A 26,511-nucleotide genomic window follows, 5' to 3' on the forward strand; every position below is an offset into this window, starting at 1 on the left:
ACATATACAAAAAAAAAATTGGGGTTGGAATTTTCCTTGAAGACTAATGTCTGCAAATGAACATGTTGCTTTTTACATGGACATTTCTGCTCCGGACATCATTAGGCCTATTAAACAATGCCCTATTACTATTTGTATTATTCATATTTGTGTTGATATTATTAGTAATAGTAGTAGCAGTAGGCCTAGTAGTAGTCATAGTAATATTATACCTTTCAGGCTTACTATTTGTACCATTATCACCATTATTACGGCAGTCTAAAATACAGTGATTTTCAGTGAGGCTTTAAATAGCCTTCTGACCACAGAATATTTGGCATGGGACAGGGTTGAGCAATACTTTGCCAAGAAGGTGTGTGTGTGTGTGTGTGTGTGTGTGTGTGTGTGTGTGTGTGTGTGTGTGTGTGTGTGTGTGTGTGTGTGTGTGTGTGTGTGTGGAGAGCGGTGAATGGCTGCGCTATTGCATCCTCCCAGGAGAGCTCTAAAACGGCGCAGAATACACACACACAGAGAGAGAGAGAGAGAGAGAGAGAGAGAGAGAGAGAGAGAGAGAGAGAGAGACATACACTATACCTTCATAACGCACTGAACCCGCCTTCATCTCCAAACTCACTCCCATACCTCCCCTCAGCCTCGCGCCGCCCCTCCACTAAAGTCAGCTTTCACCCTCTCTCCCCTCTCAGTGCCATCCACAGAGCTAACGCACAGTGGCAGGCTGTGAACGATTGTGTGAAGAGTGTGTTTCGTGAATGTGTGTGTGACAACGTGGAGAGAACCAAAGCCCATCAGTTGGAATGGACCACAGCAGCAATAACACCGCAATCGAGGAGCGTCTCGAGAGCACCTGAGGGATTACAACTCTAACTCGCGAAGAAGTCGTTAAGGTTTTTACTGCCCCTCTCATTGCGCGCCCGGTGGTGTTAACGCGAAAACAGGAACGAGAGTAAACACTTGAAATAAGAAGGTTCCAATTCAGTCCCAGCCTTCCCGAGTTTGGCGCCGTGACACAGAAAAAAATAATTTCTGTGTATTTTTAGCATCCTCTCTTTTCCCTATCCTCCCATCTTTTCCTCTCTCTCTGTGTGGAGAGAGAGCAGGAGACGAACGGACCGGGTGACACAGCTGCGAGTCTCACGCCTCTCCGGTTGATCTCTGTGGATGTGTGATGATGGATTAACTGTATTTAACGGGGTCCCACGTATCTCCGGTACTTCACTAGACCACCGCCGCCAGTTCTCGTCCCTCCCCCTGGGAGCGCGTGGCAGAGATCCCTGCCATACCTTCTGTGGATTACTTCAACTCTCTTTGGGATTTTTCTCTCCTGGTAGCACTCGCGATGACCGCGGAATATGTTTTACGGTCCCTGCTGATGCTCTTCCTCGCGCTGCTCTCGGCCAACGCCAGTAACTGGCTGTAAGTGAAGTTTACGGACTCCAACTCCTCTCTCACCTCTCTTCATCTTCCCCTCTCTGCCTCCCTCCACTCTCTGCCCACCTCCTCTCCCTCGCCTCCACTCCACACCCCATCCCTAAACCTGGCCAGTCTGCACTTTCACTACTCTCTCCATTCTTCCCAAAATATCTTCCTCCATCTCTCTTCAAACCATCCCAAACCTCACATTTCCCCTGTTCCTGTCATTATCACGACGCTGTCCCTGTGTCTGTCCCTTTCTCTGTCTCTGCCTGTCCCTGTGTCTGTGATCTCTGTGTGTCCGTAGTGTCACAGCTCAATGCCCTGTCGCTGTTAACCCAACCACTCCACTCATCCACTCGACTGTTAGGCTATAGGCTAACAATTTTATAACAATGTTATAATTGGTCTTCTGCACCTGTCAGTCAAATAAGAATAATATCTCACCTTGCCTGTTACCTCGATGAAGCTGCCAGTGTCAGTGCATCTGAGTGTGCAAGGCCCAATCCCGTTATAGGCGGGTTTGTCAAGGTAAAAACAACATTAGTTGTCAGTCTCAGTTGTCCCCTGGGACCTGCAATGTGCAGGGTAGCCTACACTGAGTAAGTGACTAGGGCCAGACTAACTACACTATGAGCACATTGCACATTATTGCCCATTTCTCCCCGCTGCACGAGCCTCGCTGTTCGGTCACAAGTGCGTGCTTGCTCTCAGAGGTGGGAGGTGGTTTGGTGGGTCTGCATACCTCAAGGGAGACCGGAGAGAGAGAGAGAGAGAGCTAAGCAACAGCTCTGGGTTTTACTGTCCTTATTTTTATGATTTAAATACCGTGTGACTAGCATTTTTATTTCAATGATTAGTGTTTGTATCGTATGATACAACGGTGAATATAATATCGTATATGTTGACAGAAATGGGCTCTGTGAACATGAGGATAGCCTTATCAAATGATTATGATTATTAGAGTTTATATAGCATAAGCCACCATTCAATCTTGCATTATGCATTGATAAATTGCTAATACATTGATGAGTGCATTTAGTAGCCAAATGCATTACAATGTCATCAAATTATACATACATTGAACCTGTATTATTATGTTTAACATAGATAGTTGATTATAAATTGTGCTATAGGGTTTGATGGCAGCTCGTGTTTTTGGACTCAAGGTGTGGCGAGAGAGCAGAACGCGGGCGTGTGCAGACACGTTCCACGCGCAGTGAAAACCCTCTCTGCTAGTCTGCTAAATATGATTATTCTGTGTGCGGGATCGACCAGGAGCATGTGCACTTCTCCCCCTCAGCCCTGAACCAAGCAGCCTCAACCCCCTGGCCCCCTCTCCATTCTCCCGGCACCGGTATAGGAGACCTGTCAGCTGGGAGCAGCACAAGTAAACGAGAGGGGAAACAGGGCTCAGAACAAATACTGCAGAGGAAAATTCTCTGTAGGTCAGATCATGTGAAAATTCACTGAAGATAAATGTTTTTAAAAAGCAAGTTTATAGGCCTATCCTATATTGCAAATATTTGATAGGTCAAGTAGATTTTGAAAGTATATGTTCAATAATCTATAGATTTTATTAGTTTTTCAATTCGAAGGTAATAATCAAATTTTGGCATCAATATCATGGGCATATAATTTTATGGATCTGTATTCACACAAAACTATCCATATCTAATGAATGAATCGAATATGATCGTATAGATTATATTGAGCTACTGAGCATAATGCTGGAATCGTTATTTTCCAAGGAGTTATATTCGTATCAATGTCTGGTATGCAGGTTCGTTGAATAAGAACATCATATTTAGCCATTATTTAACGAAAAACAGATGTTTTCGATAAAATGGTCGATTTAGATTATGTTACCAAATTTTGTAGTAGACTTCCAGTTTAATTTAGTTTTTTTCTGAAACATGTTCAACTTGTTATTGCTCACCGCATAGGCCTATTTATCTCCAAATTGTGTCTTCTAACGCAGAGCATTTTTCTCATGGTGATTTGAATTATCTTTTCAATACTCGTCTTGTTCTTTGCTGAAATCGAAAAGGCCTGTAGTCAATTACAGGCGATATATTATAGAATGGTCTAATGCAGCGTTGACCAAACTCGGTCCTCAGGACCCCAAGGGGTGCCCGTTTTGATTTTTGCCCTAACACTACACAGCTGATTCAAATGATGAAACCTCGATGATTAGTTTGTTTTTGGAATCAGCTGTGTAATGCTACGGCAAAATGCATAATGTTCTGCTGCATAACTGGTCTAACGTCATCACGATTTCCAAGTATATCAACGTGTTTCTGTTTTTAGCTATGCTGATTCATTTCATCACAGGTGTCAGCCAATTATTTGCAATATAGGCTATTCTAACATTGTCATTCTATTGAACATCTATTGAACACTATTTTTGGATAGGTAGCCTATAACCTTATTGCATGCCTTTTCCTTTTTGGTTCATTAAACAACATAGCACCATGAAAAACATGGGGGGGGGGGGGGGGGGGGATCAGCTAATTACAATTTAGTATACAATTCGTTTAGGCTATAATACGCCTGCCAAATCTCATGAATGTTTAAAATGAGCTATAGAATTTTGGATAAGCGATGATGCAATTCCCAGTTCTACGGGAACACTGTTGAGTGAACTATTTGTTTTTACCCTAAATCATTTTCTTATTGCCTAATATCCCGTGTGAATTTCAATTTCCCTCTCTAAACCACTCATCGGCTACTGAGCGCTGAGTCATACTCCTAATGCCTCTCTAGAATCGGGGCTGACAGGCCTGCAGTAGACTACTACTGTTCATTAGTTTGTCGGTCAACACCTTCTTTTCGCCCTCCTCTCGTTCTCTTTCTCCTATCCTATGGCGCGAGAGATTTCCCTGTTGCACCTGCGCTCGGCTCGAAGGATTCCAGCTCCGGGCCGGTTAACAGCTGGATCCTGTGTGTGTGTGTGTGTGTGTGTGTGAGAGAGAGAGAGAGAGAGAGAGACAGAAAGGTTGTGTGTGTGTGTGTGTGTGTGTGTGTGTGTGTGTGTGTGTGTGTGTGTAGCCTAATTGACAGAATTGTGGCGTTTGTCAAAGGGAACGCAGGGGTTCGGCCTACATGTGTTGGTTTGTTGCTTCAGTTTCATTTATTTACTCAACATAAACCCCGTGAATTGGCCCTGGGGAGAATATTATAATCCTCGCCTATTTGTTTTAGATTGCTCATTGAATTTGAAACGTCAAGCCCGTTGAATAATTAAGCAATAAGGCACGAAGATGTGTGGTATATGGCCTATATTCAACGGCTAAGGGCTGTTCTTACGCACAACGCAACGCGAGGATACAGCCCTTAGCCGTTGAATATAGGCCATATACCACACATCCTCGTGCCTTATTGCTATTATAAACTGGTTACCAACCTAATCAGAGCACTAAAAATAAATGTTTCGTCATACATGTGGTATAGGATCTGATATACCACGGCTGTCAGCCAATCAGCATTCAGGGCTTGAACCACCAGTTTATGATTGTTTTTTTAATACCCATACAGTGTTTTCATAGACAATTGCTTGACAGGACCCCATACTTTTAATGGCCTAGCTACACATTAACTGAGTAAAGCGCATTAGCCTTTGAGGACCAATGTCAGTGATCATTGATCCATGTGGACCATGAACCTGCTCATTTTTATAAATGTATTTGAAATGATGTGCTGTCATAAAAACAAATGAGAATATACAGTTGTCTGTTAAAGCTGATATATTGATACGCACTTATACATTCAAAGACAAATAAATATTGAACTTAGTCTGTTATGATAAAAAAAATATGTTTTTATTTTACTTTGCACCACCAATATTCACTCTGTCAAATGACAAAACTGTTCAGGATGCTCTAGCATGTCTGCCAAGGGTTTCGAGGCTTGGAGCAACAGTGGTGTGTGTATTAAATAGACTACAGGCATGGTCAGTGTGTCAGGCAGGCGATAAAGAGATGACAGCTGATGAGTAACCAGAGAAAGCAGGGACCTTGGCGTTGCGCTACACTGTGGCGCCTTGCACTGCAAACACACACACACTGCAAACACACACACACACCACACACACACTGCAAACACACACACACTGCAAACACACACACACACCACACACACACTTCAAACACACACACACTGCAAACACACACACACACACACACACACACTGCAAACACACACACACTGCAAACACACACACACTGCAAACACACACACACACACCACACACACACTGCAAACACAAATACCAGCAGTGACGAAGTGGTGATGAAGCTGTAGTCAGGTTGTCACATTCATGTCCTCCTGTCAGCGTCCTGTCCCCAGACCCCCTCCTGCTCACACTAATACACTACGGCTAGCACAGGCTAACATAGATACCTGAGGAAAAGCACAACTGCATTGACTAAAAAACAAAGGAGGGAGGAGGAGAGGGAGAGAGAGAGAGAGAAGAGAAAATTAGAGAGCGAGATGAGAAGAGGAAAGAATAGAAAGGGAAATGGCGGAAGATGGATGTCTGATGAAACACATACACAAAGTGGTCTTGACCTGTTGGGGCCAGAGGATTACCGCACCTGGTGGGAGGTGGCTTGTATTGCCTCTTCCCTCTCTCTCTCTCTCTCTCTCTCTCTCTCTCTCTCTCTCTCTCTCTCTCTCTGTGTGTGTGTGTTTGTGTTAATATGCATGTGTTGGTGAGTGTACTGAGTTTGTGAGTGTATTTTTATGCGTTATCTAGAGCACATTTCACCCTAAAAATAACAGACTGCCAACACCATGACCCCATCGCTAACACATACACACATCCACACACACACAAACACACACACACACAAGCACAGGCAATAATGCACATACATTAGCAACTAGCTCTCACAGTCTCACGTCAGAATTAGACGTTGATCCATGTTTCTCAAACATCAAATTCCGAAGTTCTTCCAAATTTCAAATTTAAAAGTGTTTAAGTTTAAGCATTAACGCCACATTTTTACGGTTATGGTTAAGTTTAGGCATTAACTCCAAAATGTTATGGTTAGGCATTGACCCCTGAATGGTTAAGGTAAGCATTAAGGTTTTGGATAAGCTTAAAACTATCACTGGATTTGGACTTGCAACCTTTGGAATCAGAGGCAGATGCTAACGCCCCTCGACCATTCCCATCCAGAATGCCCTAGCAGAACCGAAACCTACTTGAAGGTAACAGCACTCACTGTTGCCCCTAGTGGCCAGTTTCCACGTCATCTCCCGACATCCTCAGACATGGATTATCGTCGAATACTGACTTGTATCATGGGTGACCTGGTTGCACATTAGACCACCAAACCCCAGCCCTCATTAGCAATTAGGGTCATTCTTACCCTCTTTAGCATGCTTTCTTTCTTTGTCTCTCTTTCTGTGCGTGTACGTACGTGTCTACGTCTGTCTGTCTGTCTGTCTGTCTGTCTGTCTGTCTGTCTGTCTGTCTGTCTGTCTGTCTGTCTGTCTGTCTGTCTGTCTGTCTGTCTGTCTGTCTGTCTGTCTGTCTGTCTGTCTGTCTGTCTGTCTGTCTGTCTGTCTGTCTGTCTGTCCACCAAACCCCAGCCCTCATTAGCAATTAGGGTCATTCTTACCCTCTTTAGCATGCTTTCTTTCTTTGTCTCTCTTTCTGTGCGTGTACGTACGTGTCTGTCTGTCTGTCTGTCTGTCTGTCTGTCTGTCTGTCTGTCTGTCTGTCTGTCTGTCTGTCTGTCTGTCTGTCTGTCTGTCTGTCTGTCTGTCTGTCTGTCTGTCTGTCTGTCTGTCTGTCTGTCTGTGTGTGTGTGTGTGTGTGTGTGTGTGTGTGTGTGTGTGTGTGTGTGTGTGTGTGTGTGCTTGTCTGCATCATGCATCATAGACTTTTGCAATAAGGGGCTAGCTTGGAACGTGGTGTGGTTAAATGCATGAGAGCTATTTTGAGCATTATTCGTCACAAATTTAGATAGGGACTTAAACAATAGACTGTCGCCTCCCTGCTGCTCGCTCTGTATGGTTTAATTAAGTAAAAGGATCATGGATCTCACCATGCATCCAATGCTGCACTAGAATAGAGTTCTGTTCCTGCCAGGGAGAAGAATAGAATAGAACAAATGACTCCTAAGTCATAAATCGACGATTCTGTCAAAGATAAAATCCAATTTGGACAAACGTCAAATAATGCAGTAATTAGGGACGGATAAAAATGTACAGAATCGTTACCTGGGGGAGGGTCATGCTTTTTCAATTTCAGTCAAGGGGAGGGTTTAGTATTTTTTTAATGTAGTCCAAGGGAGGGTCATGTAATTTGTAATTGATTAAATATCAATATTTCTCATTGTTTTAGAATTCGTTACTTATTATGCTATATATCGATGTGGGCCCGATGCCACACCTCATCTCTGATTCTCCGCTGGGCGCTCAATATTAATTGCGCCTATAGGCTACTTAGTGTGGTCTCAAACTGTTTTATCCATAGCCTATAGGTGATATCATGCATCACAGATAAATAGGTGATAGGCTATGAAGTGCTTGCTCAGAGAAGCACAGAGAAAAGTTATATTTCTAAGATAGCTGCTAGGATGAGGTAAATAAAACTAGATTGCATTACACACTGCAATTGATATTCCAACCCTGAGCCCCGGCCTGCTCTGCTCTTGATGATCCAAAACGTTGTTGTGTGCTGCTTAACCAATGGCTGTGCTGTGTAGAGCTACAGTGGCAGTTCAGGAGGAGAATCAAAGGTTTCTTCCTATTTAAGAAGTCAGAGGTAGGCTTACCTGTTTGACAGAGGAAATTGGGCTATAGGATGCTATATCCATAGATTGATCAATTCCTCCACCCACCATGCATTATTTAAATAGCCTACCTCCGTGTCAGTGAAAGACTGTTAAGTTAAAGAAAAACCCAACCCCAATAATATATTAGGATATTTTTTTAATTAGTCCATTGTTGATAGGCTGTAGTCCCAAAATGTTTTGCATGTCAGCATTTAAGTTTTCAGGAAATCTGGCCGTATGATGCATTTTGCATTTTATGATGCAAAACGCATCATATGATGTAAAATGCATCATATTGGCCAATTGCTGTATTTCGAAAGTTACATATCTTGAAAACTTGATTGATAACATGCAAAACATTTTGGGACTATGTCAACAATGGACTAATGAAACAAACACTAAAAGATAGTTTTTGGGTGGAGTTTTCCTTTAAAACCAAGACTCAAATTGAGGGGTATGAGAGAGTATACCATAGGCCTACCTTTTATTAAAGAAAATGGCAAAAAGCACAGACCTACCCCATATTAGTTTAAGATTTTGAAGAAAGTAAAACTGATCCGATTATATGAAGTGGTCTAGGCCATAACAGCGCTTTGGTCCGCGATGCTTTATGCTAGAAACAAGCTGTGAAATACCTGGGAAAGACATGACCGGTGCATATGGGGTTATCATTGTTTAGTTTCTTTGACATTCAGAGGCTGACTTTGCTTGGGAAGTAATCTAATTCTGTCACTATCAATGTATTAAGCTATTTACTTTCTGTACAATAGAAGATGTTTAAACCCAGACAGCTTTTAGGGAAACACCTGTGACCTTCTCTTGTTAGGTTAAGCCACGGTAGAAGAGTAGCCAGCAGTTAGAGCTGACATTTTCGTCAGTAGCCCTACTCTGTCTGGAGTGGAAAGGTAGGCCTACTCTGTCTGGAGTGGAAAGGTAGGACTACTCTGTCTGGAGTGGAAAGGTAGGCCTACTCTGTCTGGAGTGGAAAGGTAGGCCTACTCTGTCTGGAGTGGAAAGGTAGGCCTACTCTGTCTGGAGTGGAAAGGTAGGTCTACTCTGTCTGGAGTGGAAAGGTAGGCCTACTCTGTCTGGAGTGGAAAGGTAGGCCTACTCTGTCTGGAGTGGAAAGGTAGGTCTACTCTGTCTGGAGTGGAAAGGTAGGTCTACTCTGTCTGGAGTGGAAAGGTAGGTCTACTCTGTCTGGAGTGGAAAGGTAGGCCTACTCTGTCTGGAGTGGAAAGGTAGGCCTACTCTGTCTGGAGTGGAAATGTAGGCCTACCCTGTCTGGAGTGGAAAGGTAGGCCTACTCTGTCTGGAGTGGAAAGGTAGGTCTACTCTGTCTGGAGTGGAAAGGTAGGTCTACTCTGTCTGGAGTGGAAAGGTAGGCCTACTCTGTCTGGAGTAGAAAGGTAGGCCTACTCTGTCTGGAGTGGAAAGGTAGGTCAACTCTGTCTGGAGTGGAAAGGTAGGTCTACTCTGTCTGGAGTGGAAAGGTAGGCCTACTCTGTCTGGAGTGGAAAGGTAGGCCTACTCTGTCTGGAGTGGAAAGGTAGGTCTACTCTGTCTGGAGTGGAAAGGTAGGCCTACTCTGTCTGGAGTGGAAAGGTAGGTCTACTCTGTCTGGAGTGGAAAGGTAGGTCTACTCTGTCTGGAGTGGAAAGGTAGGTCTACTCTGTCTGGAGTGGAAAGGTAGGTCTACTCTGTCTGGAGTGGAAAGGTAGGCCTACTCTGTCTGGAGTGGAAAGGTAGGCCTACTCTGTCTGGAGTGGAAAGGTAGGCCTACCCTGTCTGGAGTGGAAAGGTAGGCCTACCCTGTCTGGAGTGGAAAGGTAGGCCTACTCTGTCTGGAGTGGAAAGGTAGGTCTACTCTGTCTGGAGTGGAAAGGTAGGCCTACTCTGTCTGGAGTGGAAAGGTAGGTCTACTCTGTCTGGAGTGGAAAGGTAGGTCTACTCTGTCTGGAGTGGAAAGGTAGGCCTAACTTTTGAAAGTACCATGCTCAGATTCCTAATGGCATCTCAGATTTAATTATTTGGGACAGTTTCATTGCAAACAAGACACACTGACTTGGCATTGGAGAAATATGATAATATGAACACAGGCCTATCTCTCTGTCCATTCTTAGCCTGTAATTTCAGTAATTTGTGTGGTATTAAGAAAATATTCAGCTAATATGTAAAATTACATAGAATTGCATGAAATGTGTTATAAAAGGCCATTTTTTCTCGGACCTGCAAATATGATACTAGATTCATGCAATGATTTTACTATAAAAGCGATCTTGCCAAGCCTACTTTTGTCCATGGTGGTCTGCAAACCCACAGCCTTCTGGCCCGCAGCCCTGTGCACTATCAAAATTCCCGCGTTGACATGTAGCGCTTACAGGACAAATAACTATTTCTAAAACTGCATATCTAAGGCTCTGGTATATTATTTTAGGTATAGGGAAGGGTCACTTTTTTTAAGCATTCAGGGAGGATTTAGGTCAAATATATTTTGCTGAAGGGAGGGCCATCCATTTTCATTTCAGAGAGGTCCTATTTTCTCCATGTAACCCTTATTATAAATAACTTCACTACCTCATCTCTGTGCCCCACACATACAGTTATCTGTAAGGTCCCTCAGTCGAGCAGTGAATTTCAAACACAGATTCAACCACAAAGACCAGGGATGTTTTCCAATCCCTCGCCAAAAAGGGCACCTATTGATAGATGGGTAAAACAAAATGAAAAGCAGACATTGAATATCTCTTTGAGTATGGTGAAGTTATTAATTACACTTTGGATGGGGTATCAATACACCTAGTCACTACAAAAATACAGGCTTCCTTCTTAACTCAGAGTTTAATAGCTGTGATAGGTGAAAACTAAGGATGGATCAACAACAACATTGCAGTAACTCCACAATACTAACCTAATTGACAGAGTGAAAAGAAGGAAGCCTGTACATAATACAAAATATTCCAAAAGATGCATCCTGTTTGCAACAAGGCACTAAAGTAATACTCCAAAAAATGTGGCAAAGCAATTAACGTTTTGTCCTGAATACAAAGTGTTATGTTTGGGACAAATCCATTACAACAAATTGCTGACTACCACTCTCCATATTTTCAAGCATTGTGGTGGCTACATCATGTTATGGGTGTGCTTGTCATCATTAAGGACTGGGGATTTTTTCAGGTTAAAAAAGAAACGGAATGGAGCTAAGTATAGTCAAAAAATATAGAGGAAAACCTGGTTCACTCTGCTTTCCAACAGACACTGGGAGATTAATTCCCCTTTTAACAGGACAATAACCTAGAACACAAGGCCAAATATACACTGGAGTAGGTAACCGAGAAGACAGTGAATGTTCCTGAGTGGCCGAGTTACAGTTTTGACTTAAATCTACTTGAAAATCTTTGTCAAGATCCGAAAATGGTTGTCTAGCAATGTACAACAACCAATTTGACAGAGTTTGAAGAGTTTTGAAAATAATAATGGACAAAAGTTGTGCACTCCAGGTGTGGAAAGCTCTTAGAGACTTACCCAGAAAGACTCACAGCTGTAATCGCTGCCAAAGGTGCATCTACAAAGTATTGACTCGGGGGTGTGAATACTTATGTAAATGAGATATTTCTGTATTTCATTTTTAATACATTTGCAAACATTTCTAAAAACATGTTTTCACTTCATCATTATGGGGTATTGTTTGTGGATGGGTGAGAAAAAATACATATTTAATCCATTTTGCGTTCAGGCTGTAACACAACAAAATGTAGAATAAGTCAAGGGGTATGAATACTTTCTGAATGCAATGTATATTGACCATATTTCAGATGTTGTTTGAAACAGGATGGGTTTGTTTTTGCAAACGGACCAGTAAGTTATATCTGGACAGACTAAACTCATGTTCTGGCAACACATATTTTTTAAAATTTAAAATAAAAAATGTTCACATTTATTTAACCAGGTAGGCTAGATGAGAACAAGTTCTCATTTGCAACTGCGACCTGGCCAAGATAAAGCATAGCAATTCGACACATACAACAACACAGAGTTACACATAGAATAAACAAAACATACAGTCAATAATACAGTAGAAAAATGAAAACAAAAAGTCTATATACAGTGAGTGCAAATGAGGTAAGATAAGGGAGATAAGGCAATAAATAGGCCATGGTGGCGAAGTAATTACAATATAGCAATTAAACACTGGACTGGTAGATGTGCAGAAGATGAATGTGCAAGTAGAGATACTGGGGTGCAAAGGAGCAAGATAAATAAAATAAATTCAGTATGGGGATGAGGTAGATAGATGGGCTGTTTACAGATGGGCTATGTACAGGTGCAGTGATCTGTGAGCTGCTCTGACAGCTGGTGCTTAAAGCTAGTGAGGGAGATATGAGTCTCCAGCTTCAGTGATTTTTGCAGTTCGTTCCAGTCATTGGCAGCAGAGAACTGGAAGGAAAGACGACCAAAGGAGGAATTGGCTTTGGGGGTGACCAGTGAGATATACCTGCAGGAGCGCGTGCTACGAGTGGGTGCTGCTATGGTGACCAGTGAGCTGAGATAAGGTGGGGCTTTACCTAGCAGAGACTTGTAGATAACCTGTAGCCAGTGGGTTTGGCGACGAGTATGAAGCGAGGGCCAACCAACGAGAACGTACAGGTCGCAGTGGTGGGTAGTGTATGGGGCTTTGGTGACAAAACGGATGGCACTGTGATAGACTGCATCCAATTTGTTGTGTAGAGTGTTGGAGGCTATTTTATAGATGACATCGCCAAAGTCGAGGATCGGTAGGATGGTCAGTTTTACGAGGGTATGTTTGGCAGCATGAGTGAAGGATGCTTTGTTGCGATATAGGAAACCAATTCTAGATTTAATTTTGGATTGGAGATGCTTAATGTGAGTCTGGAAGGAGAGTTTATAGTCTAACCAGACACCTAGGTATTTGTAGTTGTCCATGTATTCTAAGTCAGAGCCATCCAGAGTAAACCTTCGCCCAGTCTGATGTCCTAAGCGATCAGGAGCAGGTTTTCATCAAGGATCTCTCTGTACTTTGCTCCGTTCATCTTTGCCTCAATCCTGACTAGTCTCCCCGTCCCTGTCGCTGAAAACATCCCCACAGCATGACACTGTCACCACCATGCTTCAGAGTAGGGACGGTGTCAGGTTTCCTCCAGACGTGACGCTTCACATTCAGGCCAAAGAGTTCAATCTTGGTTTCATTAGACCAGAGAATCTTGTTTCTCATGGTCTGAGAGTCTTTAGGTGCCTTTTGGCAAACTCCAAGCGGGCTGTCATGTGCCTTTTACTGAGTAGTGGCTTCCGTCTGGCCACTCTACCATAAGGGCCTGATTGGTGGAGTGCTGCAGAGATGGTTGTCCTTCTGGAAATTTCTCCCATCCCCACAGAGGAACTCTTAAGCTCTGTCAGAGTGACTATTGTGTTCTTGGTCACCTCCCTGACCAAGGCCCTTCTCCCCGATTGCTCAGTTTGGCCGGGAAGCCAGCTATAGGAAGAGCCTTGGTGGTTCCAAACTTCTTCCATTTAAGAATAATGGAGGCCATTGTGTTCTTGGGGATTTTCAATGCTGCAGACATGTTTTTGTACCCTTCCCCAGATCTGTGCCTCGACACAATCCTGTCTCGGAGCTCTACGGGCAATTCCTTCAACCTCATGGCTTGGTTTTTGATCTGACATGCACTGTCAACTGTGGAACTTTGTATAGACAGACGTGTGCATTTCCAAATCATGACCAATCAATTGAATTTAGCACAGGAGGACTCCAATCAAGTTGTAGAAACACCTCAAGGAAGATCAATGTTAACAGGATGCACCTGAGCTCAACTTTGAGTTTCAACGCAAAGGGTATGAATACTTACATAAATAAAAAACAGTTTACCTTTTGAATTTAATACATTTTTGAATAAGGCTGTAACGTAATAAAATGTGGAAAAAGTCAAGTGGTCTGAATGCTTTCCAAAGGCGCTGTATTGCCACTTTAAAATGTAAGGAAAATATTCGCTGAATAAAAAAGGAAATAGTAACACAATAAAATAACAACTACGAGGCTATATACAGGGTTACAAGGTAGTTGAGGTAGTTGCGATAGCAGAGAGAACAGTCAATGACTTGAGTGGCTGGAGCCCTTGACAATTTTTAGTGCTTCCTCTGACACCTCCTGGTATAGAGGTCCTGGATAGCAGGGAGTTACGCCCCAGTGATGTACTGGGCTGTACGCACTACCCTCTGTAGCACCTTACGGTCGGATGACGAACAGTTGCCATACAGTACCAAGCAGTGATGCAGCCAGTCAAGATGCTCTCAATGGTGCAACTGTAGAACCTTTTGAGGATCTGAGGGCCCAAGCCAAATCCTTTCAGCCCCCTGAGGAGGTGTGTTTGGACCATGATAGTTCGGCCCTCCGTTTCCTGTAGTCCACGATCAGCTCCTTTGTTTTGTTGACGTTGACGGCGAGGTTGTCGTCCTGGCACCACACTGCCAGGTCTTTGACCTTCTCCCTATAGGCTTTTTCATCATTGTTAGTGTTCAGGCCTACCACCATTGTGGCGTCGGCAAACTTAATGATGGTGTTGGAGTCGTGTGCGGCCACGCACGACTGAGCATGCACCCCTGAGGTGCCCTTCAAGTCCAGGATCCAGTTGCTGAGGGAGGTGTTCAGTCCCAGGGTTCTTAGCTTAGTGGTGAGCTTGGAGGGCGCTATGGTGTTGAATGCTGAGCAGTAGTCAATGAATAGCATTTTCACGTAGGTGTTCCTTTTGTCCAGGAGGGAAAGGGCAGTATGGAGTGCAATAGAGATTGCGTCATCTGTGGATCTGTTGGGGCGGTATGCAAATTTGAGTTGATCCAGGGTTTCTGTGATGATGGTGTTGATGTCAGCCATTACCAGTCTTTCAAAAGCACTTCATTGCTACAGATATAAGTGCTACTGGGCGGTAACCATTTAGACAGGTTGCCTTGGTGTTCTTGGACACAGGGACGATGGTGGTTTGCTTGAAACGTGCAGGTAATTCAGACTGGGTCAGGGAGAGGTTGAAAATGTTAGTAAAGACACTTGTCCTCTGGTCAGCGCATACCTGTGCCAGGACACTGAAACTTGGCCGCAAGACAATAACCCAAACACACATCAAAATCCACAAAGAAATTGGCCACAAAATCAACATTTTGCAATGACCGTCTCAGTCTCCAGACTCAAAACCCATTAAAGATATCAAGGATTCTGTATGGAGGAATGGCCTAAGATCCCTCCCAATGTGTTCCACAATTCGTAAAACATTTTAGAAATGGCTCAGTGCTGTTATCGTCACAGGATTAGGTATTAAATGGTACTGGAAAGAAACGTCAATAATTATAAGAAAAAACAGTATTAGTGTTTAAACAAAATATATTTCTCTGAGCAATTGTAGTAGTAGAAAATACTATAATTCCCCCATTTTTTTGGTATATAATTTACCTCAGCATTTGAATGATTTATTTTATACAGTCATTCAGTCATTTTTGCTCATCTTTATCAAGGGTGTCAATAATTCCGGACCCCACTGTACACAATTTCCCTGCTTCACAGGAGCCATAATGGGTTCTGGGTTTAGCTTAAGTCAGACTGTGTATACAAACATCAGCAGCCGAGAGTGAAGGCCAGGGTTCAGGTGTTAAGGTTAGAGTTCACTTGTAGGGTCAGTCTGAGTGAGTGTTGCTGCTTGTTGGTTTGACCCGACTACTGGGCTGAGAGAGTTTATGTTCTGACTGGAAGAACTTCCTCTTTCCTCTCTCTCCTTCTCTGTCTCACTCCTCATTCCCCCACCTCCTCTCGCCTCTCTTTTTTTCCTCTTCCTTATCTCCTCTCCTCAGTTCAGCCCATCTCCTCTGCATCTATCCAACTATCTCCTCTCCCTCCTTTCCTTCCTCTTTTCTATCCCTCCTACTTCTACTTTCCTCCCTCAACTAATCTCCTCATCCACCTTGTCTCCCTCTCCCTCTTCCTTTTCCATATTTTTATACCCTCCTCCTCCAACAACCAGCTCTTCTTTATACTCTCCCCCTGCAACAACCAGCTCTTCTTTATGCCTCCCCCTGCAACAACCAGCTCTTCTTTATGCCTCCCCCTGCAACAACCAGCTCTTCTTTATGCCTCCCCCTGCAACAACCAGCTCTTCTTTATACTCTCCACCTGCAAAAACCAGCTCTTCTTTATGCCTCCCCCTGCAACAACCAGCTCTTCTTTATGCCTCCCCCTGCAACAACCAGCTCTTCTTTATGCCTCCTCCTGCAACAACCAGCTCTTCTTTATGCCTCCCCCTGCAACAACCAGCTCTTCGTTATGCCTCCTCCTGCAACAACCAGCTCTTCGTTATGCCTCCTCCTGCAACAACCAGCTCCTCTTTATACTCTCCACCTGCAACAACCAGCTCTTCGTTATGCCTCCTCCTGCAACAACCAGCTCTTCGTTATGCCTCCTTCTGCAGCAACCAGCTCTTCTTTATGCCTCTTCCTGCAACAACCAGCTCTTCTTTATACCTCCCCCTGCAACAACCAGCTCTTCTTTATGCCTCCTTCTGCAACAACCAGCTCTTCTTTATGCCTCCTTCTGCAACAACTAGCTCTTCTTTATGCCTCCCCCTGCAACAACCAGCTCTTCTTTATGCCTCCCCCTGCAACAACTAGCTCTTCTTTATGCCTCCCCCTGCAGCAACCAGCTCTTCTTTATACTCTCCCCCTGCAACAACTAGCTCTTCTTTATGCCTCCCCCTGCAACAACCAGCTCTTCTTTATGCCTCCTTCTGCAACAACCAGCTCTTCTTTATGCCTCCTTCTGCAACAACCAGCTCTTCTTTATGCCTCCTTCTGCAACAACCAGCTCTTCTTTATGCCTCCTTCTGCAGCAACCAGCTAATCTTTATGCCCTCCTCCTGCAGCAACCAGCTAATCTTTATGTCCTCCTCCTGCAGCAACCAGCTCTTCTTTATGCCCTCCTCCTGCAGCAACCAGCTCTTCTTTATGCCCTCCTCCTGCAGCAACCAGCTAATCTTTATGTCCTCCTCCTGCAGCAACCAGCTCTTCTTTATGCCCTCCTCCTGCAGCAACCAGCTCTTCTTTATGTCCTCCTCCTGCAGCAACCAGCTCTTCTTTATGCCCTCCTCCTGCAGCAACCAGCTCTTCTTTATGTCCTCCTCCTGCAGCAACCAGCTCTTCTTTATGCCCTCCTCCTGCAGCAACCAGCTCTTCTTTATGCATCCTCCTGCAACAATCAGCTTGGATCACAAACTAAGATACCATTTGAAAGTTCAAATAAATACTGTGTCAGTATGAGAGCAACCAAAGCAAAGCAGACACATTGATAGGATGTGAGCAAAGATGAGTAAATTGTAGCCAATTAGATTTAAATCAAAATAAACAATTCACCTTCCTTCATTGATAGTCTCAAAATAAAGTTCATATATAATCCTAACCAAAGTCTCAATGTCCAATGTTAATAAGGAAGTCAAAATCCAATCCAAGAACAGTTCAAGACAAATAGTCAATCTCAAAGCAAGAAAGGGCAATCCCCCTTCAAAATGAATATATAACTGCAAAAAAGAAAACAGTAAACAGCATCACACTCCTATCTCCTCCTCCTCCTCTTTCCTTTCCTTGACCTTTTCCTCCTCATCTGCATCATATTGCTGAGATTGTTATGATGGTCATTTCAATTACTATTGAAATATGTCCTTGCTGTATATTTAATTTGACAGTATTGTAATATACTGTAGCCACAACAGCTGCACAGATCCCATAGACTCCTATGGAGTACATCTCAATAGTCAAAATAGTCTGATAACAAAAGAAAAGTTAAGCCATCATGAAAGAAGCCAACCAGAACCTGTTTTTAAATTTCAATGCAAACTGAAGAAAGGAGATGAGGAGAGAAAACCACTACATTATTGAGATGCACCCATTTTCTCTACTGACAATCAGGCTCAAAATTATTGCTTGTCAAATGTATCCTTGCCCCTTTCCGTAAAATGTTGACATAGTTTTCTGAAGATACACATTTGCTGTCGGGTGCAGACCGTGAGTTTGTTTTTGTCAGAGTCAGTCCTTTAAGAACATTTCCTGGAAGGCACTAACATGGCTGCCAAGAAATGATGTGATGTTGTCTATGTCTAAGAGCAGCCTAAGCCTCTTGGTTGAAACCTGAAAGGATAAACTTTTTCTGTCTGGCTGTTGATGGTCTGGGCCTTGGGCTGTGCTGCTCTGTGCCTCAGGAGAGACTCCTGAGAAGAGACTGAGATCAGGCTGCCCTCTGCAGGCCACACTGGGTTCTGCAAGTGTGTCTGCTGATCTGACTCCAGTCCAGCAGAGGTTATCCCAGGTCATCATATCATACTAGCTCAGAAAGTGGTGGTACAGAGTCATCCATGCTGCTGGTATATACATGGGCCTGGAGTTTCTCTAGACAAGAATAATCATGTATTGTAAGTTTTCTTGGAAATGCATATTTGGAAATGCATATTTTGCTTTCAACCCAACCCCACGAGAAACACACGCACGCACACGCACACGCACAGAGAGAGAGGTTGGTAGCCAGCCAGGGTCAGCCGCGGTGCAGCACCATAGGTACAATTATTTGCTATATTTTATGTGGCCATATATCTAGGTGAGGGGTTCATCAATGTGCTGGGGCATACCACAGTATGCAGGAATCCAAAGATTGCAATTTAGAACTGGTAATCTCTACAGACCCCTCACTGCTATTTGTGTGTGTTTGAGTATCTGCGCGTGTGCCTTGCCACAAACCTTTCCACTTACTTTCCCAATCATGCTTCCAGAATGTCTGTGGTTGTCCTGTTGGCTGGCTAAACTTTGTCCTCCACTAGCTGTGTCGTCAGAAAAAAAAAACATTTTACTTACATTTCATGCACAGTGAAGCAATGATAACTTACTATAGGATAAAACTATAGCTGAATATTGCAGTGAACACAGATAAACAGTATCTGTTACTGTGAAACCTATATATACCTCCACCTGTTTACCTCTCCTGTGTACTCAGCAGAGGAAAGGTAAGCAACTGATATAAATACCCTGGGAGAGACAGAGACAGAGAGAGGTGTCTGTAAGAGTGTGTGAGGGCTGGTATCTGTGAGGTCCTCCTCTGTGTTAGTAGAGATTCATCTGTCCTCAGAGGAAGGGGTAGTTGCTATAGCCAGAGCTCAGATACAGACCTATCTACCTCAGATATGGTGTACAGCATGGCATCTTTAGAGCATCACACTTGTTTAGCCGGGGGGGGTTTCTCTCACCTATCTATCTCTCCTCCATTCTCTCAGTCTCCACTCCATCCTCACCACCCTTCCTCTACAGCCCAGATACCCTCTCTCTTTCTCTCTCTCTCTCTCTTGCTCTCTCTCTCGCTCCCTCTCTCTCTCTATGTAGAACTGTAGTGGTAACTGTCTGTGTTTCTGTTTCTGCGGTAGGGCTGTAGTGGTAACTGTCTGTGTTTCTGTTTCTGCGGTAGGGCTGTAGTGGTAACTGTCTGTGTTTCTGTTTCTGCGGTAGAACTGTAGTGGAGTGGTTGCGTGCTAAGTTGCGCTGGGCTAAGCTTGTTGGAGCCAGCAGTGTTGTCAGGGCTGTGATGCGTAATGCAACACAAACACACAGTAGCCGGCGAACAAACCACACTCCAGGTGGAATGCGCCCACGAACCCTCTGACTATACCTCCCAGAGAGAGAGAGTGAGAGAGATGGTGTGAGTGTGGGAGAGAGGAAGAAGAATGAGAGCAAGGGGAAAGAGTGGAAACAGAGGGTACACAGCCAAATAAAGAGATAAAGATGGAAGCACTGAATACACAAACACACACACACACTAACACACACCAACATTCACTAACACACATGCACACACTCCCCAAATGTCTGGGCTAGTCTTTTCCCATGCAGGAGCGTTTCACAAACACATAGACAGAACTACACCTGCGTAGAGCTTATCTGTCCTTCCCATGTGCTTTATCCAATGTTTATTAAATGTTTCCAGGGTCAGGGCTGGGCCAGTGGCATGCCAGCAACAGCAACTGGTGCTTTATGAGTACTTTCATCTCTGTGTGTGTTAGTGTGTGCGTCCCTGTGCGCATACATGCGTGTGTGTGTGTGTGTGGGGGGGGGGGGGGGGAATGCTGAGGGGGACAGGTTTATGCGATAGGAGAGATGCTGAGTCTCACCAGCTGCAGTGCAGACAGACAGTGGTTCTCCAGTGTTCAGAAGAGGCCTGATAGTGTGATGAAGTCACCTTGAGACTATCACAGCTGGATGTGTGCAGACTGTGTACCCAAACAGACAGAACACACAGCTCCAGGTCCTAGGTCTTGTTCTTGTATAGCTGTATTTGAACTTCAATGTATTTTATTGAGGGGAAGATGCGTATGTACAAATTGAGGAAGGATAATTATTTAACTGAAAATCGATCAAATTTAAAATGAAGAGAATAATGCATCCATGATTCTGAGGTGCATGAAAAAACAGTAAAGAGAAACAAGTTAATACAGTATCTGTTCAGATTATACAGTATATGTTCAGATTATACAGTATATGTTCAGATTATACAGTATATGTTCAGATTATACAGTATATGTTCAGATTATACAGTATCATTTCAGATTATACAGTATCTGTTCAGATTATACAGTATCTGTTCAGATTATACAGTATACGTTTAGATTATACAGTATATGTTCAGATTATACAGTATATCTTCAGTATTTACCATTTTATCTGTTGGTGAAGACAGTTGGTTGTGAACTGAGCCTGTACCATTTCATTCATAAAAAGTGATTGATTGTTATTGTCAGATAAGCATTCAGACAGACTGAGGGAGGAAGGCAGCAGTGCTCTGATAGTGAGGTCCCCTGCTGTATAGACAAGACTGTCGGAGGGAGGATGTGGTCGAGTGGTCATGGTCGAGGTTATCTGACTATTGAGTGGAGAGGAGATGACCATGAGAGAGAAGGAGAGAGAGAGAGAGAGAGAGAGAGAGAGAGAGAGAGTGTGTGTGTGTGTGTGTGTTGAGAGAGAAAGGGAGAGAGGGTGTTATCTGCATAGAGAAGAGGAGGTGACTGTGTGAGAGAGAGATAGAGAGAGCGAAAGAGAGAGAGACAGAGATAGAGCGAGATAGAGAGAGAGGTTATCTGGGCTGTAGAGGAAAGGCGGTGAGGGAAGAAGGCTAGAAGGAGGTGTGTGGACAATCAGCCCTGGGAGAGACCCCAGTCAACCTTACCTAATGATACCCTGTCAACATCAGAGGGAGAGAAGTACAGGGAGACTGACAGAGAGAGGGAGAGAGAGAGGGGGAAGAGAGTGAGGTGAGGGACAGATAAAGAGAGAGAGAGAAAGGAAGGGAGAGAGGGAAGGAGAGAGAGGTGAGGGAGGGCCACAGACAAGATCCAGACAGCCCCTCTGTCGAATGTTCTGGTGAAGAGTATGTCTGTGATGAGCGTATGAGATGGGTCTATTTCTGTAAGGTGCTTTTAGCCAAAGAGATATGGGACTGAAGGGGTGAGGAGTGACCTGTGTGCCCTGGAGGTGGTTTAGATGATACAACTATTTCCCTCTTCTCAACATGATGTAGAACTAAATCTGCACCGAGCCCATACTGAGGCATCTGTGTCTGTCACTTTCATCTCTCATCATTGTTATTGGAGGGGTCATTGTGTTGTTATTTGTCTAGTTGCATATTTAATATTAAGCCCCCCCTTCTTTGTGTCTCCGTCAGGTACCTGGCTAAACTGTCGTCGGTGGGCAGTATCAGTGATGAGGAGACGTGTGAACGTCTGCGAGGACTCATCCATAAACAGGTACACATCTACCATGACAAACAGTGGCAATATTTTCAGGTTTCAAGGTTGGCAGGGTATGACAGGATGGTACATATGTTATAAAAGTTACACTACCGTTCAAAAGTTTGGAGTCACTTAGAAATGTCCTTGTTTATGAAAGAAAACCTAAACCAAGTTTATCATTTTAAAAGACTAATTGATCATTAGAAAACCCTTTTGCAATTATGTTAGCACAGCTGAAAACTGTTGTCCTGATTAAAGAAGCAATACAACTGACCTTCTTTAGACTAGTTGTGTATCTGGATCATCAGCATTTATGGGATCAATTACAGGCTCAAAATGTCCAGAAACAAAGACCTTTCTTCTGAAACTCGTCAGTCTATTCTTGTTCTGAAATGAAGGCTATTCCATGCGAGAAATTGCCAAGAAACTGAAGATCTCGTACAACGCTGTGTACTACTCCCTTCATAGAACAGCGCAAACTGGCTCTAACCAGAATAGAAAGAGGAGTGGGAGGCGCCGGTGCACAACTGAGCAAAAGGACAAGTACATTAGAGTGTCTAGTTTAAGAAACAGACGCCTCACAAGTCCTCAACTGGCTGCTTCATTAAATAGTACCCGCAAAACACCAGTCTCAATGTCAACAGTGAAGACGCGACTCCGGGATGCTGGCCTTCTAGGCAGAGTTGCAAAGAAAAAGCCATATCTCACACTGGCCAATAAAAAGAAAAGATTCAAATGGGCAAAAGAATACAGACACTGGACAGAGGAACTCTGCCTAGAAGGCCAGTATACCTGAGTCGCCTCTTCACTGTTGACTCCTATGAAGGCAGTAGTACACAGCATTGTATGAGAGCTTCAGTTTCTTGGCAATTTCTCGCATGGGATAGCCTTCATTTCTCCGAACAAGAATAGACTGACGAGTTTCAGAAGAAAGGCCTTTGTTTCTGGACATTTTGAGCCTGTAATCGAAACCACAAATGCTGATGCTCCAGATACTCAACTAGCCTAAAGAAAGCCAGTTTTATTGCTTCTTTAATCGTCACAACATGTTTCAGCTGTGCTAACATAATTGCAAAAGGGTTTTCTAATGATCAATTAGCTATTTAAAATGATAAACTTGGATTAGCTAACACAACGTGCCATTGGAACACAGGAGTGATGGTTGCTGATAATGGGCCTCTGTACACCTATGTAGATATTCCATAAAAAGTCTGCCGTTTCTAGCTACAATAGTCATTTACAACATTAACCATGTCTACACTGTATTTCTGATCAATTATGTTATTTTAATGGACAAAAAATTGCTTTTCCTTCAAAAACAAGGACATTTCTAAGTGACCCCAAACTTTTGAACAGTAGTGTATGTCCAAGTCTTTAAATTCAAGATACAAGCCATAGTAATTGACCTTGTACCAGGTGCAGAACTGTAATGTTATGATCATTATTCTAACCAGATACAGATCTGTAATGTTATGATCATTATTCTAACCAGGTGCAGATCTGTAATGTTATGATCATTATTCTAACCAGGAGCAGATCTGTAATGTTATGATCATTATTCTAACCAGGAGCAGATCTGTAATATTATGATCATTATTCTAACCAGGTGCAGATCTGTAATGTTATGATCATTATTCTAACCAGGTGGAGATCTGTAATGTTATGATCATTATTCTAACCAGGTGCAGATCTGTAATGTTATGATCATTATTCTAACCAGGTGCAGATCTGTAAGCGCAGTGTGGAGGTGATGGATGCTGTTCGGCACGGGGCTCAGCTAGCCATAGACGAGTGCCAGTTTCAGTTCAGGAACCGTCGATGGAACTGCTCCACACTGGAAACCATGCCCGTCTTCGGCAAGGTTGTCACACAGGGTACGCCTCAGTATCAATAACTTATTTTAGAATAAATATACTTATGAACTTCTCAGGATAAAAACATTGCCATTTCAGTTGTAGGTGTGTGTTTACATTTACATTTTACATTTTAGTCATTTAGCAGACGCTCTTATCCAGAGCGATTTACAGTAGTGAATGCATACATTTCATGCATTTTTTTTTTTGTACTGGCCCCCTGTGGGAATCGAACCCACAACCCTGGCGTTGCACACTCCATGCTGGCGTTGCACACACCATGCTGGCGTTGCAAACACCATGCTCTACCAACTGAGCCACAGGGAGGCCCTGTTTAACGTTGGCCTGTGTGTGTATGTTCTTGACAGGCACTCGGGAGGCAGCCTTTGTTTATGCCATCTCAGCAGCCAGTGTGGCGTTCGCTGTGACCCGGGCCTGCAGCAGCGGAGAGCTGGAGAAATGTGGCTGCGACCACAACGTCCACGGAGTCAGTCCAGAAGGTACACACACACACACACACACACACACACACACACACACACACACACACACACACACACACACACACACACACACACACACACACACACACACACACACACACACACACACACACACACACACACACACACAGTAGGCACACACTGTTTGACTGCTAACTCTCTCCCCTCCTCCCCTCTCTCTCTCTCTCTTTCTCTCTCTCTCTCCCTCCCAGGGTTCCAGTGGTCAGGCTGTAGTGATAACATTGCGTATGGAGTGGCCTTCTCTCAATCCTTTGTTGATGTGAGGGAGAGGAGTAAAGGACAGTCCCCCAGCAGAGCACTCATGAACCTACACAACAATGAGTCCGGGAGGAAGGTATGACATATCACAACCAACAACTCTGTCATAGCAAAGTCAACAGCAAAGAAAAAGACAGGAGATAAAAACATGCATTCTTTCTGTCTCCTTGCAGGCCATTCTGAGCCACATGCGTGTGGAGTGTAAGTGTCATGGCGTGTCAGGGTCCTGTGAGGTGAAGACCTGCTGGAAGGCCATGCCCCCATTCCGCAAGGTGGGCAACGCCATCAAGGAGAAATTTGACGGCGCCACAGAGGTGGAGCAGCGCAAGGTGGGCACCACCAAGGTCCTGGTCCCACGGAACTCCCAGTTCAAACCTCACACAGACGAAGACCTGGTCTACCTTGACCCCAGCCCCGACTTCTGTGACCACGACCCGCGCACACCAGGCATGCTGGGTACGGCAGGGCGGCAGTGTAACCGTACATCGAAGGCCATCGATGGCTGTGAGCTGATGTGCTGCGGCCGGGGCTTCCAGACAGAGAAGGTGGAGGTGGTGGACAGGTGCAGCTGTAAGTTCCACTGGTGCTGCTACGTCAAGTGCAAACAGTGCCGCAAGATGGTGGAGATGCACACCTGCCGGTGATCACCATGGAAATCCCCAATGGAGACCCAAACAAATGTCCCATCACACCCCACTCTCTTCCTTCTCACCTGCACAGAAGGGTGGGAGTGAGGGAGAGGGGGATGGTGTTTGTGGTTTACCTTTTCCCCGTTTCAAAACCATCCCTATTCCTTTTACAAAAGACCCCGGGAACAGACAGACAGAGGTGGATAGAGGACATGGGCGTTCCCAGTCAGTTCATACAATGTTAAAGAAAATGATAAACATGCACGGGATGTATAGAACTAAAAAGACATATATATATATATATATATATATATATATATCCCAACAGAGTATTTTCCCTCTCTTCCTCTTGTCTCACTCTCAGTTGATTCTCATTGTTTTGGTTGCTTTTGTTATATCTTTTATTCATTTTCTTTTCATTTTGTTTTTTAACTTATTTGACATTGTTGTGAGAGAATCGGGGGTGGGTTCGGTGAGGGGAGAGTGGACTGCAGGGGAGAGGGGGACTGAGGGTGGGGTATATTGGACCTGGGGAAAGTGGGATGGCGTAGTGGGGATAGGGGGGGTGGAGTTTAGGGGGGGGGGGGGGGGCTGAGTTTGCCCTCTGTCTTTGCTGCTGCTTTAGGGACTCATCTAGAGTGCTGGATGTAAAGGGAGAGACACGCCTGTCTGTCGGTCTGAGAGAACCGCCCAGAGGAGGAACGCTGACCGACAGACAGACAGACAGACAGACATTATTATTTGCGGTCCAGGTGTACATGACCGTGTTGTGTTGGGGTTGAGTAGCGGTTTAGTTGTGTGGCCATTTGTCCCTGTACAGCCCTGATACTGCTCCACTCATCAAATTAGTCACAGATTCACAGGATTACTCACCGAGTCAAATAATTACTCAGCACTCACAGAATCACTCACAGGCCGGGATTCCATCTAATCACCAGTTATAGGCATTGCGGCTTTTAAAGGCAATGTTCCCATGTTCGCAAAGATCCAATTCATGGTAAACGCTGCATATGTCGGCTCAATCAGAAATTGGATTGAATCCCATCATTAGTCTGTGTCAGACCAAGGGGGAGTTTGCCCATACAGATACAGACAGACAGACAGGGCTGGGTAGAGCAGGGATGCTGTGCAAGATGACTTAAGCACTTTTCTCTCCGACCGCACATACCACACCACAAACCACCGTCCCTACAGCTTACCACATACAACGAAGTCTACACACACAACGGTCCCTACAGCTT

General features: G+C 44.2%; 1 protein-coding gene across 1 annotated transcript; it reads left to right on the top strand.

Moving 5' to 3' along the window:
• The first annotated feature begins 657 nt into the window (after positions 1-657).
• On the top strand, positions 658-25,815 carry wnt4 (wingless-type MMTV integration site family, member 4). Its single transcript, XM_014166957.3, has 6 exons — positions 658-1,413; positions 21,940-22,021; positions 23,727-23,880; positions 24,228-24,359; positions 24,575-24,717; positions 24,815-25,815. The coding sequence occupies exons 1-6, from the start codon at positions 1,337-1,339 to the stop codon at positions 25,283-25,285; spliced, it is 1,059 nt and encodes a 352-aa protein (XP_014022432.1). The 5' UTR covers positions 658-1,336; the 3' UTR covers positions 25,286-25,815.
• Positions 25,816-26,511: the final 696 nt, after the last annotated feature.

This window comes from Salmo salar, chromosome 22, assembly GCF_965601325.2.
Source record: "Salmo salar chromosome 22, fSalSal1, whole genome shotgun sequence".
Lineage (NCBI taxonomy): Eukaryota > Metazoa > Chordata > Actinopteri > Salmoniformes > Salmonidae > Salmo > Salmo salar.